Here is a 14,669-nt window from a genome sequence, read left to right as displayed (position 1 = left end):
CAAACCAGATCAAACCCAGTGTCCCATCTCTGACAGTAGCCGGTGTCAGCAGCTGCAGAGGAAGGTGTAAAAACCTCATTGTTAGAAATTGTCTCAAGCCCAGAAGCACGAGGTTAATATCCCTTCCAAAATTTTTGTTGCCATGAATTCTGATAACATTCTTGATATCCAGACAAATATCCCTTTAAAAAACTTGTTACGTTCTCTGCAGCTGCAGATGTGTCCGTGTGTGTGTATTTATAACTACACAGCTGTCAGATTCATGGTTCCCTTGTGTTAGCTGGTGCCCTCTGATCCCTAATCACGTTGCAAAATCCACATTGCAAACTGGATCTTTTCAGTAGAGTGTAAAATAATCCAGGCTTTTTCTATTGCCAGATTGGCTTTATTTTAAGTGTTTGGAGGCGGAGGGTTGGTTTCCTAAATCTCCCTGATAATACAGCATTACCAACCTCAAGGATTCAGAAATCACAAGTGATTTAAATAATCAGACGATTGCAGAAAAAAGAGGTTCTTTTTCATTGTTTCAGTTTTTTGAGCCTTTATGGCTCATCTTTTCAAGCTCTTCTCAGCAGCCAGGAGGACTAGAAACATCCTGTATTCTTTTGTAGATGAAAGGTGAGATTCTTCACAAAATTCCCTGACTCCAGAAGCTGTGGCTTTAAGGAAAACACTTGGTACAACAGAACGCATGAAAAATGCAGTTTTGGGAGGACTGAAACTATTCACGAATTTGGGTCGAATCTGGTGAATCATTTCAGCCACACAAAAAAGAAGAAAAACCTGAAAACAAACATTTCAAAAGGGTTGAAACGGTTGGTTTTAGACTTTTGTTTCGACTGACATTTTCAAAACGAAATGCTGGCTTGAAATGACATTGTTAGAACAAAACGTTGATTTGAACATATATTGCAAATGTGATGTTCGACCCCAATGAATATATATTTTTTTAAATTTCTGTTCACAAGAAAACATATTTTTCTGGTTTGGCTGAAAATCAATGATTCACTCAGGTCTGGTGGCCAGCAGCAGCTGCTCCAGAGGAAGGAGTAAGAACCTCCCAGTAGGCACATGTGGGGTAATCTGCTCATAATGAAATATACTTCCTAGCCTCCATTGGGTAGGGGTTAGTTTATGCCCTGAAGCATGAGGGTTTATGTCCATTTCAAAACACTTGTTATTAAAAAAAAAATAGCATTATTGTAAGGCTGAATTTTCTTGTTTTTGACATAAACTTCGAGTCCTTTTTTGGATCCTCTTAAACTCTTAGGCTACGTCTACACTGCACTAAAAACCCCACAGTACCGAGTCTCAGAGCCCAGGTCAATTGAGTGGAACTCGCAGGGCTCCGGCTGCAGGGCTAAAAATAGTAGTGTTGACGCTCGGGCTGGAGCCCACTCCCTGGGACCCGCCCTCCTCGCAGGGTTTTGGAGCCCAGGCCTGAATATTTACATCACAATTTTGAGCCCTGGGAGCCCGAGTCAGCTGACCTGGGCCAACTACGGCTATGCCGTGGGTGGGTCTTTTATTGCTGTGTAGCTGTATCCTTAGCATTAGTGATATTTTGTTAGCAATGAGTTTGCGGCTGATCAGTGGTTTTCTTAAACTGGGGCTGGAACCAGGGGGCCCATTTTTAAGAAGTCAGGATGGGCCACTTATTCACCTGCTCCACGTACTTCCTTTCATCGTAGCTGTTCTGAGTGCCCGGGGCCCCACCCCACTTTTCCTAAGACCCCGCCCCCCTCCAAAGTTCCCCCAGGCGGGGAGGTGCTCAGATCTGGGTGGCTTGATCCAAGCCCAGGTCTGATCAACACAGAGCAAGTCAGCTGTGAATATCACACACCGATGCATTGTATTCATTTCGATGGAATAGATGAGCCAAGGGCGTCAGCATAGCCCAGTCGCCGGCCAGCGTTAAATAAAAGACGGGGAAAACAGTGAATCAGGCTTCCCTTTGAACAGCATTTCTTGTTCCCTTTCCCTGTAGCTAGAGAGAGTTTGAAAAGGAACCTCCACCCCCTTTTTGACACACTCTTCGATGGTATCAAAGATAGTAACAACTGTCCTTTTGGGGCAAAGAGAAATTGGTTGAGGTGGGCTGGAGCTGCTGTTAAATTCAGTTTTCGAAGGAAAAGCTCCCTTGTTTGACAGTGTCTGGATGGTAAGGACGGTCAGCCCAGGTGGTGGTTGGATTCAGCTGAAACCGGTAAGAGGAAGCAGTGTCTTCTGGCTCCCGTTCTCTGGCCCGGTCTGCTCAGGACACCTCTCAGGATCAGGGTGAAGAAGGCCTGAGGTGCCAAGAAATGGTGGGGGTGGAGCCATGATGCTGCCACAGTCTGTCTTTTCTTCCCAAGAGTCCCCCCCACCCAAAAGTCTCTTTCCCACAAAGGGAATGGTGGGTGGAATAGCCCACCCCCTCATAATTTTGTCCACCAATTTAGGCCTAATATCCAACCCACCAGTTTTGGGTTCATTAACTTCCGGCTCTATGTCATCTGTTTTTAAGAAGCATCATTTCAACAGTCCTTGGATTGTATCAACGTGGCCTTTTTGGTTTAGACTAAAATAGTTTCTCTCTGGTTCTCTTGCGCCTGTTTAGAACAAGCTTTATTATGTGTTACTGTGACAGATTCTTACAGCTGAACTCACAGTCCGGGTAGGCCCAGTTATCACAACAGACCCTCCTTGGAGCCCCAATCCCTGGAAAGGGCACCAGTGCCCAGCCAGCTAATGACTGGATGTTTCTGTAGAAGAGGATGGAAGAACAAAAGCAGGATTTCAATGGTGCTTACAAATAACTTCAGACAAAACCATTAACTTTCCACACCAGCTTAGGATCTCAAAGGGACGTGAGATAAAAAAGCCTGTGAGCGGAGTGTGTGGAGTTCATTATAATTATGGGCATGTTTGAATCTGTGTGGTTATATTCAGTGGTGTTTTTGCATGGAATTAAATCTTTTGCTATTAAATGTTCTCTATTAGTGAACACGCAAGACATGTCAGCTGCAAGATGCATCAGCTCAAGTGATTCAGGCTGTGAATAGGACAGCTGGTTCTCTGGTGATTAGGGTGACCTCTGAGCATTTAATGTTGACCCTCAAAACATCTCGCTCCCCCCTCAGATACGTTTCCTCCAGATCTTGCAGCGTTGGTGGAGAAGAGACAGTCCTTGGTTGTAATGAATGTAAAAAGGATGCTGAATCAAGGCTGCTGGACACAGTCAGATCTTTTGGTTCTCTCTGGCTCTCATACTTCCAAGGGGACTAACACGACCAATGCTGACTTCTGTCACCAACAGGGCCTCCCTAAGTCCAGGCCTGGAGTGAGTCCTCGTGGAAGGGACTGCTGAGTGCACTCTAGGACCTGCATGTCCTGTCGTTGCATACAGATCCGTGCAGGCCATCCGATAGGTGTTATGGAGTTGTGACCCCTGCAAAATATTTCAAAAACGATGGCACTTCCCTTTGACCAGCCCAGGAGCCACTCGGACGTAGGAGAACCTCCGAGGGAGGGAACAGCATGAAAGGGTGCCGTCAATTCCGACAAAGATCAGAATGCAGCAGCTGATTTAATAACACTGGTCATCAGGAGCACGTCACTCCGTTAATCTCTTTGCTTCACAGGCTACCCTCCAGACACAGAGTCAGATTCAGGGTGTCACTCCAGATCTTCAAAGCCCTCTGTTGCATTGGCTCAGAGTTCTGGACCTTACTGCTTCCCCAGCAAAGAGCTAAAGCTCACTGCTTCAACTCAGCTTTCCTGTGATAGGGGAGTGATGGGAGGGGAAGGCAGATAGGGAGAGGCATGTTCCAAATCCAACTGAAGATGGCGCAGAATTTTTTTCACCCTACCTATAGTTGTGGGGGACGTCTGAGATTTTGCATCTCCACCGTGACAACTGCAAAGTTTTGACTAGTGGATCACCTCTTGGTGATGGACAGTCTGACTGAATTCAAGCTGCCTCCCCTTGGAGAGCATTGGGTATCTCTCACTCCATCTTCGTGAACAGGACTGCTCAGATCCATGGCAATACCAAATTCCATGGATACAGCATCCGAGAGGCTCTGGGGAACTTTTGTCTAAGTCTCACTAGGTTTTGTTGATGGAGTTTTGGGATGTACCTGTCAGATGGACCTTTGTAAAAGCCATTGGGGAGAGCTTGGTTCTGATACTGATGAGGCTATTTAATGCTTCTCTTTTTTAAGGCAAGATGCCACTTATCCCATAAGCGGTTAGTCTTGACACTAACCAATATCTACCATGTCTTGAACCTCCCTCTGTGGGGAAGGTTATTGAGAAGATCAATAGTAGCAGGTCTAGACTGGCAGAATTCTCCCGGTTTCCTTATTCCTTGTAAATCTAGTCTCTCTCTAGCATGGAGACTGCACCGGACTTTTGGTTCCCCTGTAGGGCAACCAGACAGCAAGAGTGAAAAATCGGGACAGGGAGTGGGAGGTAATAGGAGCCTATATGAGAAAAAGATCCCCAAATCAGGTCTGTCCCTATAAAATCAGGACATCTGGTCACCCTATTCCCCTGTCAGTCAACAAAGATCAGCTATCTATGTTCTCAGACTGTTCAGTAGTTCTTGATATGCTTGACCATGAGGACATAAGTGGATGGGCTTGCTTTTGAGTAGAATCTGCTCATGCCTCTCAGCACCCCTGAGAGAGAATCACTGATCTCCTCTGAGGGCTGTCTTGTGGGGTTCCCTCACCCGTCCCATCTGATGGGCGCCAGGCTGCTGGGGAAGACTGATGGTTAGATATTTGGGCTGCAGCAGCATCTGTTTGCTGATGATCCCCAACTTCCTTTGTCACAGAAGCTGGATTCTACACTCTACAGGAACTCCTCACTTAACGTTGCAGTTCTGTTCCTGAAAAATGCGACTTTAAGCGAAACCATGTTAAGCGAATCCAATTTCCCTTTTTTCACACACACACACACACACACACACACACACACACACACACACACACACACAGAGAGTCAGGGCCGGCTTTAGGCCTATTCCACCAATTCCCCCGAATCGGGCCCCGCGCCTAGTGAGAATCCCTTCCCTGGCTAGAGGCGCCTTTTTAATTTTTACACACCTGGCGGCGCTCCGGGTCTTCGGCGGCATTTTGGCGGCGGGTCCTTCGCTTGCTCTGGGTCTTCGGCAACACTTCAGCGGTGGGTCCTTCAGTGCTGCCGAAGACCTGGAGCGAGTGGACGACCTGCCACCGAAGTGCCGCCGAAGACTCAGAGCACCGCCCGGTGAGTACAAGCCCCATGTGTTTTTTTTTTAAGTCATCCCTGCCAGGGCCCCGCCAAAACTGTTGGAATTGGGCCCCGCACTTCCTAAAGTCGGCCCTGCATGCAGTATAAGTTTAAACAAACAATTTAATACTGGTACACAGTGATGATGATTGTGAAGCTTGGTTGAGGTGGAGGAGTCAGAGGGTGGGCTATTTCCCAGGGAATGCCTTACTGCTAAATGATGAACTAGCAATTGACTGAGCCCTCAAGGGTTAACTCTCACAACGCTCTACAAGTAGGGGCGGCTCTAGCTTTTCTGCCGCCCCAAGCACGGCAGGCAGGCTGCCTTCAGCGGCGCACCTGTGGGAGGTTCCCGGTCCCATGCCTTCGGCAGTGTGCCTGCGGGAGGTCCCCCGTCCTGCGGATTTGGCGGTGCACCTGCGGGAGGTCCCCGGTCCCATGCCTTCGGCAGCGTGCCTGCGGGAGGTCCCCTGTCCTGCGGATTTGGCGGTGCACCTGCGGGAGGTCCCTGGTCCCATGCCTTCGGCAGTGTGCCTGCGGGAGGTCCCCCGTCCTGCGGATTTGGCGGTGCACCTGTGGGAGGTCCCCGGTCCCATGCCTTCAGCAGCGTGCCTGCGGGAGGTCCCCTGTCCTGCGGATTTGGCGGTGCACCTGCGGGAGGTCCCTGGTCCCATGCCTTCGGCAGCGTGCCTGCGGGAGGTCCCCTGTCCTGCGGATTTGGCGGTGCACCTGCGGGAGGTCCCCGGTCCCATGCCTTCGGCAGCGTGCCTGCGGGAGGTCCCCTGTCCTGCGGATTTGGCGGTGCACCTGCGGGAGGTCCCTGGTCCCATGCCTTCGGCAGTGTGCCTGCGGGAGGTCCCCCATCCTGCGGATTTGGCGGTGCACCTGCGGGAGGTCCCCGGTCCCATGCCTTCGGCAGTGTGCCTGCGGGAGGTCCCCTGTCCTGCGGATTTGGCGGTGCACCTGCGGGAGGTCCCCGGTCCCATGCCTTCAGCAGCGTGCCTGCGGGAGGTCCCCTGTCCTGCGGATTTGGCGGTGCACCTGCGGGAGGTCCCTGGTCCCATGCCTTCGGCAGTGTGCCTGCGGGAGGTCCCCCATCCTGCGGATTTGGCGGTGCACCTGCGGGAGGTCCCCGGTCCCATGCCTTCGGCAGTGTGCCTGCGGGAGGTCTCCAGTCTTACGGATTTGGCAGCACGCCTGCGGGAGGTCCCCGGTCCCATGCCTTCAGCAGTGTGTCTGTGGGAGGTCCCCCGTCCTGCGGATTTGGCGGTGCACCTGCGGGAGGTCCCTGGTCCCATGCCTTCGGCAGCGTGCCTGCGGGAGGTCCCCCATCCTGCGGATTTGGCGGCGCACCTGCGGGAGGTCCGCCAGTCCCGCGGCTTCGGTGTACCGGCCGCTGAATTGCCACCAAATCCGCGAGACTGCCGCCCTCGCGGGGACCGGTATGGCGCCCCCCATGGCTTGCTGCCCCAGTCACGCGCTTGGAGTGCTGATGCCTGGAGCCGCCGCTGTGTACAAGGCAGCAGGAAAGGAGGGAGGGAAGACAGAGACACACACCCAGTGTGTGAGAGAAAAAATGTGCATTTCCCCTTTAAGTAGCTGACCCTAGACTCAGGTACACTGCCTTGTTAATGAAATCAGCTTGCTGAGACCTGAGCGGGCAGCTACTGCCTAGAAGCTCCCTCCCTCCATCATGTGTCCCCCCTGCTCTATGGAAGATGGGGTAGGCAGGGTGCAGGAGCAGAGGGGAGACGGACACCCTGACATTAGCCCCCCCTTTTCCCCTCTCTCCCCGTACAGCAAGCAGGAGTCTCTGGGAGCAGCTCCAAGGCGGAGGGCAGGAGCAGCACATGGCAGTGGGGGGAGGGACAGCTGCTGCACAGGGAACTTAGGGGAGTGCGGAGCTGATAGGGGAGCTGCCGGTCTACCCTGGTTCCAACCACCCACCAGCTAGCTTCAGCGGGCTGCTCTTCCTGCAAGCAGTGGACAAAACAGGTGGCTGCCAAACGACTTAGAAGGGAGCATTTCACAACTTTAAACAAGCAAGTTCCCTAATTGATCAGCAACTTAACATCGAAACAACGTTAACCGGGATGACTTTAAGTGAGGAGTTCCTGTACATATGAGCAAAGATAGCACCAGTAATTATACTAAGAAATACAGGTGCTACCAACCCTCATGCTTCAGGGCATAATCCAATCACCGGGTGGGGTCAGGAAGAAATTTCCCCTTCCTGGGAAAGCATTGCAAAATTAAGCATATCACTGTGAGTTTGTGCCTTCCACCTAACACATGGATTTGGGTGTTACTAATGAACTAGACTGTATGGGTCCCATTGGTTTGATCTAATTGTTGGTCTGGGTGGGTCCATGTCAGTAACCCTTTTCTAAGCTCAAGTGAACTGTTTTTTTACTTATATGGGGTTTGTTTCTCATGAAGAGAGTGAGTCGGGTCTGAAATACAGTCAAACCCTGGCACATGGGCTCAGTCCTCTGTGTTTTACTGGCAATTTAGGGTGTACCAGAAGCAGCCGAATGATAACTGACTTGAATGGGATTTCTCCATTTCTGCACCAAAGTTTTGTCTTAACTAGAAGTGACACAGAGAGCAGGGCCTCTGTCTCAAGCTGTTACATCTCTGCTGGCAGCGCTGGAGGTTGACAGGAGAGAAATCACGGCTCTTGCTCTGTCAGGTAATCTCTTCCGGCCTGCTTACCTCTGGCGTAGGAAGGGGGGAAGAGCTCAAATGCTTGTGCATCACTGAGTCATCTTGCACCACTTGGAATGACGTTGTCATGGAAATGTCATAAGCAAATTCACATCCACCTGGTGTCTGACCTCGTTGCAATTGCACAGCCATTTTCACTGGTGTGTGTGTGTGTAACACACACACACACACACACACACAATCTCACTCGCCACAGAACTGCATGAAATAGTTCTAAGCTGGATCTGACTCACCCTAGAACTGCATGAAATAGTCCTGGTGCTGAATATAGCGAGCGATGTCTGTAAGTCCAGAGGAATAGTCACCAAGGACGTGGGACTAGGCTTATTTCCGATATATCTGACTTCCTGGAGTTCACACGGAGGATGATGTTGGCCCAAGGAGTAGAGGCCTAGACTGTGCAGCTATAAAGATCTCTTCTCTTTAGAGCATACAATGAAGGGTGCTTTAAGCTGTGTGGCACCTAAAAATCTTAGCTGAAAAGCAAGGGAGATGTACCGGATCTTCCTGAGCTCTGTACTGCTTTGCTCCCAGGGCAGAGGCAGGCTCTGTGCTGGAGTTTATCTCTCCAGCAGCCAAGGGTTAAAACTGCAAAAGCAGGGGATAGAAGAGTAAAACCCCTTCACCCGCCCCCCTTTCTCCTGCCCAAACTGGCTGCGCCCCTGGAATTTGCAGGACCATCTGTTGCACCTTCCGAATGAGCAGCTTCGGGTGCTCCTCGCTGCAGGTTTTGCACATGTAAAGGCAGGCTTTGGGGGTGCACTTTGGATGGGCTCACTTGAAAATGTTGGCCCCCAACAGTCTAGAATCCTGTGATTTTAAAAATGAAGGTGGTTGGAAATGTTTGAAGTGGGTTAAAATTCATGGCTGCCAGAGAGCAGCTGGTGACCCCTTTAACTCTTAAAATGCTGGGCTCTGAGTCGAAGGGAGAGGTGGTGCTCACGTTGAGGCAGTCTCATTAGCCAGTAGGATGAGTGTCTTGGCGGCACATTGTACACCAATGGGAAAACCCATGCCAGGAATCTTTACACCTGCATCTGAGCAGGGATTGGGTGAATCCCTAGGCTGCTTAATAGCAGTCTATTTGGAGGCAAAAGTCCCACTTGGGTTTGACCCAGTAACGTTGCAGGGAGCATTCTCGCTCCACAATTGTGGATATTTCCCCAGATCTGACAAAAAGTCCGTGTATTTCTTATCCCTCTTCCCGGTGAGGTGCACTAGCTAGTCAACAGCCTTTCTATGGGCAGTTAGCAGGGGACCGAACGGGAATTTAGATCTCACTTCCCTCTTTTGTTTTACTTCCTGCCATATAAGCAGCACTACTGTAGGCACAGCCCTGGACACACCTGGGTGGCTTTGAATAGAATTCGAACCATGTGGGTTTTTTTCTTTTAGAAGCAATGGAATGACCCAGTGGGAGTGGGGAAAGTTGACCATAAAACTGAAAGTTTTCTTGAGAGCTGAAGTGATACTCAGGCCATTCGCTGGCTTTCTGCTCATGGTGACTTTGCCCTTGGTGACTAGAATGGATGGCATTTGCGTAGCCCAGTCAATGGCATAGCAAGCTGGGGAGAGGTGGACTGTCTAGCACAGTGGATCGGTAATGGGCTATGGAGAAGAGCAGCGTGTAAATTACCAGGTTTGGTTCGTCTGGGGTTTGGCTCATGTTGCTTCTCACACCTCTTGAGCAAAGTTGAATCTTGAACTTCCTGTGATGGAGGCAAAATTTGCCCTGAAATGGGGCAAGTTTTGTTAATAACCATCTCTAGCTCTTCTCATTAGTACAGCTCAAAGCACTTTATACAGGAGGCCAGGATCACTGTCCCCGTTTTACAGATGGGAAAACTGAGGCACAGAGACTGAGACACCCAGCAGGCTAGTGGCAGAGCTGTGACTAGAACTCAAGTATCCTGAGTCTCAGTCTAGTGCAGTATCCACTATGCCACACTGTCTCCCTCAAAGCAATTGAACACTGCAGATCCCAGGGGCTTGTAAGAGTTGGTTTCACCCAGTGGCTCCACTAATGGTTCTGCTACAGGTCTCTAATATTTATCAAATGTCCATTTAACAAAGATTAAACGGCCACAGCTCTCACCTGTTTGTCTTAACGGGACAAACACAGGCACTGAGCAATACAAGAGGAAGGGAAGAGGGTGAGAGTGAATAAAGATCACGAGAATTGTACTAAGTTTCATAGGAGACTCGGGACCAGTTGTGCAAAGGTGCATTTGGAACGCTAGGAAAACAGACCAGCTTCTAGGCGGGTGACAGCTGGGAACCAGATAGTTCTTAGAAGCCGGGAGATGGGTGCGGTAGAGGGCACTAACCCAGGGTGGCTTCAGTCTCAGGGCCTTCTTCCAGGTGAGTCAGCCATTGTCAGTGGAGATGTGGGTAGGCTGGGAGCAAATGTCCAGAGAGTCAGTGAGGAAACCGTAAGGGAGGTGGCTGGGTGGGCGACCAGTGACCAGGAGGGATGTTGGCTTGAGGCGCTTCCTGAGGGAAGGGTGGTTGCAGGAGTGTAAGGCAACTCGGAGGAGACCGAGTCTCCTGGCAAATGAGGGGAGAAGGTCTGAGGAGGTGAGTAAGGGGCCTACAGGCCCTCGGAGCAGTGGGTTGATGGAGGATGGGTGTAGCTGGATGGGATGGTGGATCGTGAGGAGACACTGGCCCAAATTTTCTGAAATAGGAGCCTAAATTTAGGTTGCAAAGTTTATGTCCAGGCACCTATGGGTGGGGTTTTCAAAGTGATATAGGAGCGCAAGTCCCATTGAAAGTGAATCTCATTGAGAATCAGTGGCGCTTATGCTCCTAAATCACTTAGGCGTTTGACATGCCCGTATCATACGGGAAAGGCATCTGCAATCTCTCACACTGCAGTCGCCCAGTCACATGGGCTGGGGCTGTGTTCCTCTCCCCATCAGGCACGTCTTTGCGGGGAGAGTGCACGGGGCTGGGAGAAGCCTGGAGCCCATAACCTACCCGCAGCGCCGCCTCTGATTTCACTCTCGGCTCTGTCCCCCCAGCAATACTTCATCCTCCTGATCATCACGGACGGCGTCATCAGCGACATGGACGAGACGAGACACGCCGTGGTGCAGGCCTCCAAGCTGCCCATGTCCATCATCATCGTGGGGGTGGGCAACGCGGACTTTGCAGCCATGGAGTTCCTGGATGGGGATAACCGCGTGCTCCGGTCGTACACCGGCGAGGAAGCCATGCGGGACATTGTGCAGTTTGTTCCCTTCCGCGAGTTCCGCAGCGTAAGTGCAGGAGGCTTTGCTGTGCCCGCCAGACCCGGGCCGTTTCCAGCAGGGTGTAAGTCAGCCCCAGAGACCCATCCCAGGGGGATCCTGCCCCCGAGCTGGCGTGCTCTGTTTATTTCCCTGGTTAAAGAAGAGGGGAGAGGCTCATACGTTTAGTGCTGTAGCATTCTAGGTCCTTAGGCTGTGTGGTGCAGCTGGTGGCTCTCAGAGGCCTCCTGCTAGACTGGGGGTCCTACCCAGTTCTCACGTGGTGCATTGCTGCAGATGAGACGTGAACCCAGGGGACGTTACTGGCATTTTCCAGGCTGCCAGCAAAATCAAAGCGCAGATAAGCGTGAGTCTGGGCAGCAAGGCCTGGCACTTGCATCTGTTTTGCAGGCCGGAGCAAAGAGAGCGTAAGTGACGCTGCCCAAAGCTCACAAAGCAGGCAGGTGGCAGCGCTGGGGTTATAACCCAGAATCCCTGACTCCCAGTCCTGGGCCATAACCACTAGGCAATTCTGCCTCTGCAGGGAAGCTTTTCAGACTCCATAGTGGCTAACGTGACGTTCCTGCTGTCCAGCGAGCAATCCCGTACAATAGCACTGTGAGGCTAGTCCCAGTGTCCGGGCCGTCATCCCTTCTCCCTTCAGAGCAGCTGCTGCTGGCCCAGGCTGTGTGAGAGCTATTAGCGAGTGTATCCTGCCTACGCAGTCACTGCAGGGTAACCGTCTGACTCAATGCTCTAAGTGCTTTGGGATGCCGGGAGAAAGAGAGGCAGGATACCAAGGCACATTCTCTAACATATCAGCCCCGCTGGCCTCCATTGTAGTGGTGAGTGGGCGTGATCTAAAGCCACCGTGGCAACAGTCACCTTCTCTACCAGCACCTGGGCTTGCATGAAAACCTGGTAACCGCAGGTGGCCTACACCCACCCTGGTAATTGTACACGGGCCTTAATACCAGCCCAGGGACCCGCTGCGGCAGCTGCTGGGCACAAGAAATCATTTGGCCTGTTTGTTCTTTTTTTATACAGGCACCTAAAGAAACTTTGGCCAAAGCGGTGTTGGCAGAACTCCCCCAGCAAGTCGTTCAGTATTTCAAGCATCAAAATCTGCCTCCCCTCAGCTCGGAGCCAGCGTAGCGCTGGGAGCATCGGTGTTGTCTGCATGTTGCCGGTTTCCGGAGGGTGCATGTTTCACATGCTTTTAAACCTTTGTACTCTTTTAATTTAATTAGTTTATTTTATTAAAAACTCTCTGACCCGGAGAAGCAGCTGAATTGGCTTTGTACGTTCCCGGGCCAGCGTAACAGTCACGGGCAGAACGGAGACCTCTCCTGCCTCCCTCCAGTCACTCTTAAGTATTGAAGGTACTTTGTATAATTTCAGTGGAACGGGATGAAAATTTTTACAGATCAGAACTTGCTTTTTTCCAAACAACAGAATGCTTAATATATTACCACCCACTCCTGTGTATAGATCATGTATCTGTGCTGTACCCATACCCCGCTCATGCTCTATGGTCATTTTTATACTGTGTACATGTTATATTTGTTATACTCAGGTTAATAAAGAAACTCAGATATTTAAAAGCCAGGCCTGGGTCCATTGTTTGGGTCCAATGCAGAAAGCCCTCGTAGTGCCCTGCACAGCATTTAATGCTGGCTCCCTTGCTCTGCCGGGGTAATCGGGCAAACATCTTACTCCTTGGCATAGGCGCCAACTTTCTCCGGTGCCGGTGGGTGCCCGCCCCAACTCCACCCTGGCCCCGCCCCCATTCCAGCCCCACCCCCCCAAGTCCCCACTCTAACTCCGCCCCCTCCCTGCCCCTATTGGATCCCTTCCACAAATCCCCGCCCCAGCCCGCCTCCTCCCCCAGCCCCGGAGCACCCACGGAGCCGGTGCCTATGCTCCTTGGGCAAGAACGTTCCCTGGTTGGGTCTCACCCTTGCCTGTATCTTCAATGGTTGAATGGGGCCCTGATTCAGCAAAGCACAGAAGCAAGCGCTGAATCCCTTTGACTTCAGTGGCTCTGAAGCATGTGATTAAAATGAAGCACAAGTGTGGAGGTGTTTTGCTGAATACGGGTGGACTTGAGCAGATGCTTAATTTTCATCATGTGATTAACTTCGTGGCTGGGTCTTCTGTCTGACCTAGACTGATGCTCAAGGGGGCCCCATCTCTTGCTTGGACAGCACCAAGCACAATGGGGTCCCTGACTAGACTAATAATAGTGACCGTGTCGGAGCATCGTGCACACATTTCATGGATCCACCCTCACAACACCCCTGCGAGGTAAGACAGCGTTGTAAAGAGGGGAAACTGAGGCACGTCACGGTGAAGTGATTTGCCCCATGGTCACCCAGGGAGCCTGTGGAAGAGCCAGGAAGTTGCCCCTAGATCTTCTGCGTCTCAATCCAGTGCCTTAACCACCTGGCCGTGCTACCGCTATGGATGTGCTCTAGCATGTAGACATTGAAATTCAGTAAGAAAGAGAAGCAGAAGTACCCTGAACAAAAGTGACCCCCGCTCTTGCCTTCTCAGGGTGCAGCCGTTGGCCCTGCATTATTTTTCCCTTCATCTCTTTTGCCCCTGAGGGCCGGGAGCTTTGAGCAGGGCCCGCGTGGCTGTGGAATCCCTTCCTGCCAGACCTGAGGATGTGTCCGACCGCTTTCAGAGCGCCGTGCAAAACCCGTCGGTTGTGCAGGTCGCCCCGACTGACTTCAGCAGAACAGCCCACCCGTTTCTCATGGAGCTCTCCAGAATTCCTCACTGTAGGTAACAGCCGCTGAAACCCAGAACGGCCGTGCAAAGTGGCCTTTATGGACACATCCTGCTGGTGCGTAATGCCCCAGTCTCCCTGCCATGCGTATGGCAGCGGCACAGATAGATCCGTCCTGCCAGGTGTGCGTCTTGCACTTGGCCTAACTCAACTGCGAGAGGTCTGACCTTGGAAACCAGCGGGTCACTGCACGTCTCCTCGCACAGCAGCAGGCTGAGGTTTCTACAGGGACGTCTCGCGTGGCTCTGGTTCGCGTTGTGCTGTAAAGCCTTGATTCCGTGCCGTACCCTCACGTCTGTCATCAGAGTAACTGGAGGGGCCCTGCGCCTTTCCGCCGTATCCAGGCCACTCCACGGGGAAGCGTCTGATATCAAACCACTTCCTATAGTAGAGTTAGGCCGAAAGGTCTCGCAGAGGCAATAACGCCACCGATGGTGCAACACGGAGCGTCGCCCTGGCTTATTTGGCAGCTTTTTCGTGTCTGGGGCCAAAAGTGTGTCGGTCTCCCCCAGGAGCCGTTCTTCATTCCCAGTGCGGTGGAGCAGAAGGTGGGTCCGTGAGAGGACGTCTCCGGAGAGTTCGTAAACCTTGCTGCCTCTCAGTGACTGTCTGTTCGGAAGCTTTCAGACTGCTCAGGAACTGACCCAGGAGTCAGGCCA

General features: G+C 51.7%; 1 protein-coding gene across 6 annotated transcripts in view; it reads left to right on the top strand.

The window, feature by feature from the left end:
* Nucleotides 1-12,815, top strand: part of CPNE2 (copine 2) — a 172,684-nt gene extending 159,869 nt beyond the window's left edge. For all 6 annotated transcript variants that reach the window (XR_005588916.1, XM_039503319.1, XM_039503317.1 and 3 more), the window contains 2 exons: nucleotides 11,010-11,246; nucleotides 12,264-12,815. Coding sequence is in view for 5 of the 6 variants with exons in the window: in XM_039503319.1 (XP_039359253.1) it covers nucleotides 11,010-11,246; nucleotides 12,264-12,371 (345 nt within the window). In the remaining variant the exon portion in view is untranslated. The remainder of the gene's footprint in view (nucleotides 1-11,009; nucleotides 11,247-12,263) is intronic.
* The last annotated feature ends 1,854 nt before the right edge of the window (nucleotides 12,816-14,669 follow it).

Source organism: Mauremys reevesii, linkage group 16 (genome assembly GCF_016161935.1).
Source record: "Mauremys reevesii isolate NIE-2019 linkage group 16, ASM1616193v1, whole genome shotgun sequence".
Classification (NCBI taxonomy): domain Eukaryota; kingdom Metazoa; phylum Chordata; order Testudines; family Geoemydidae; genus Mauremys; species Mauremys reevesii.
The sequence above is the reverse complement of the archived record's forward strand: the minus strand, read 5'-3'. Positions and strand labels throughout refer to the sequence as shown.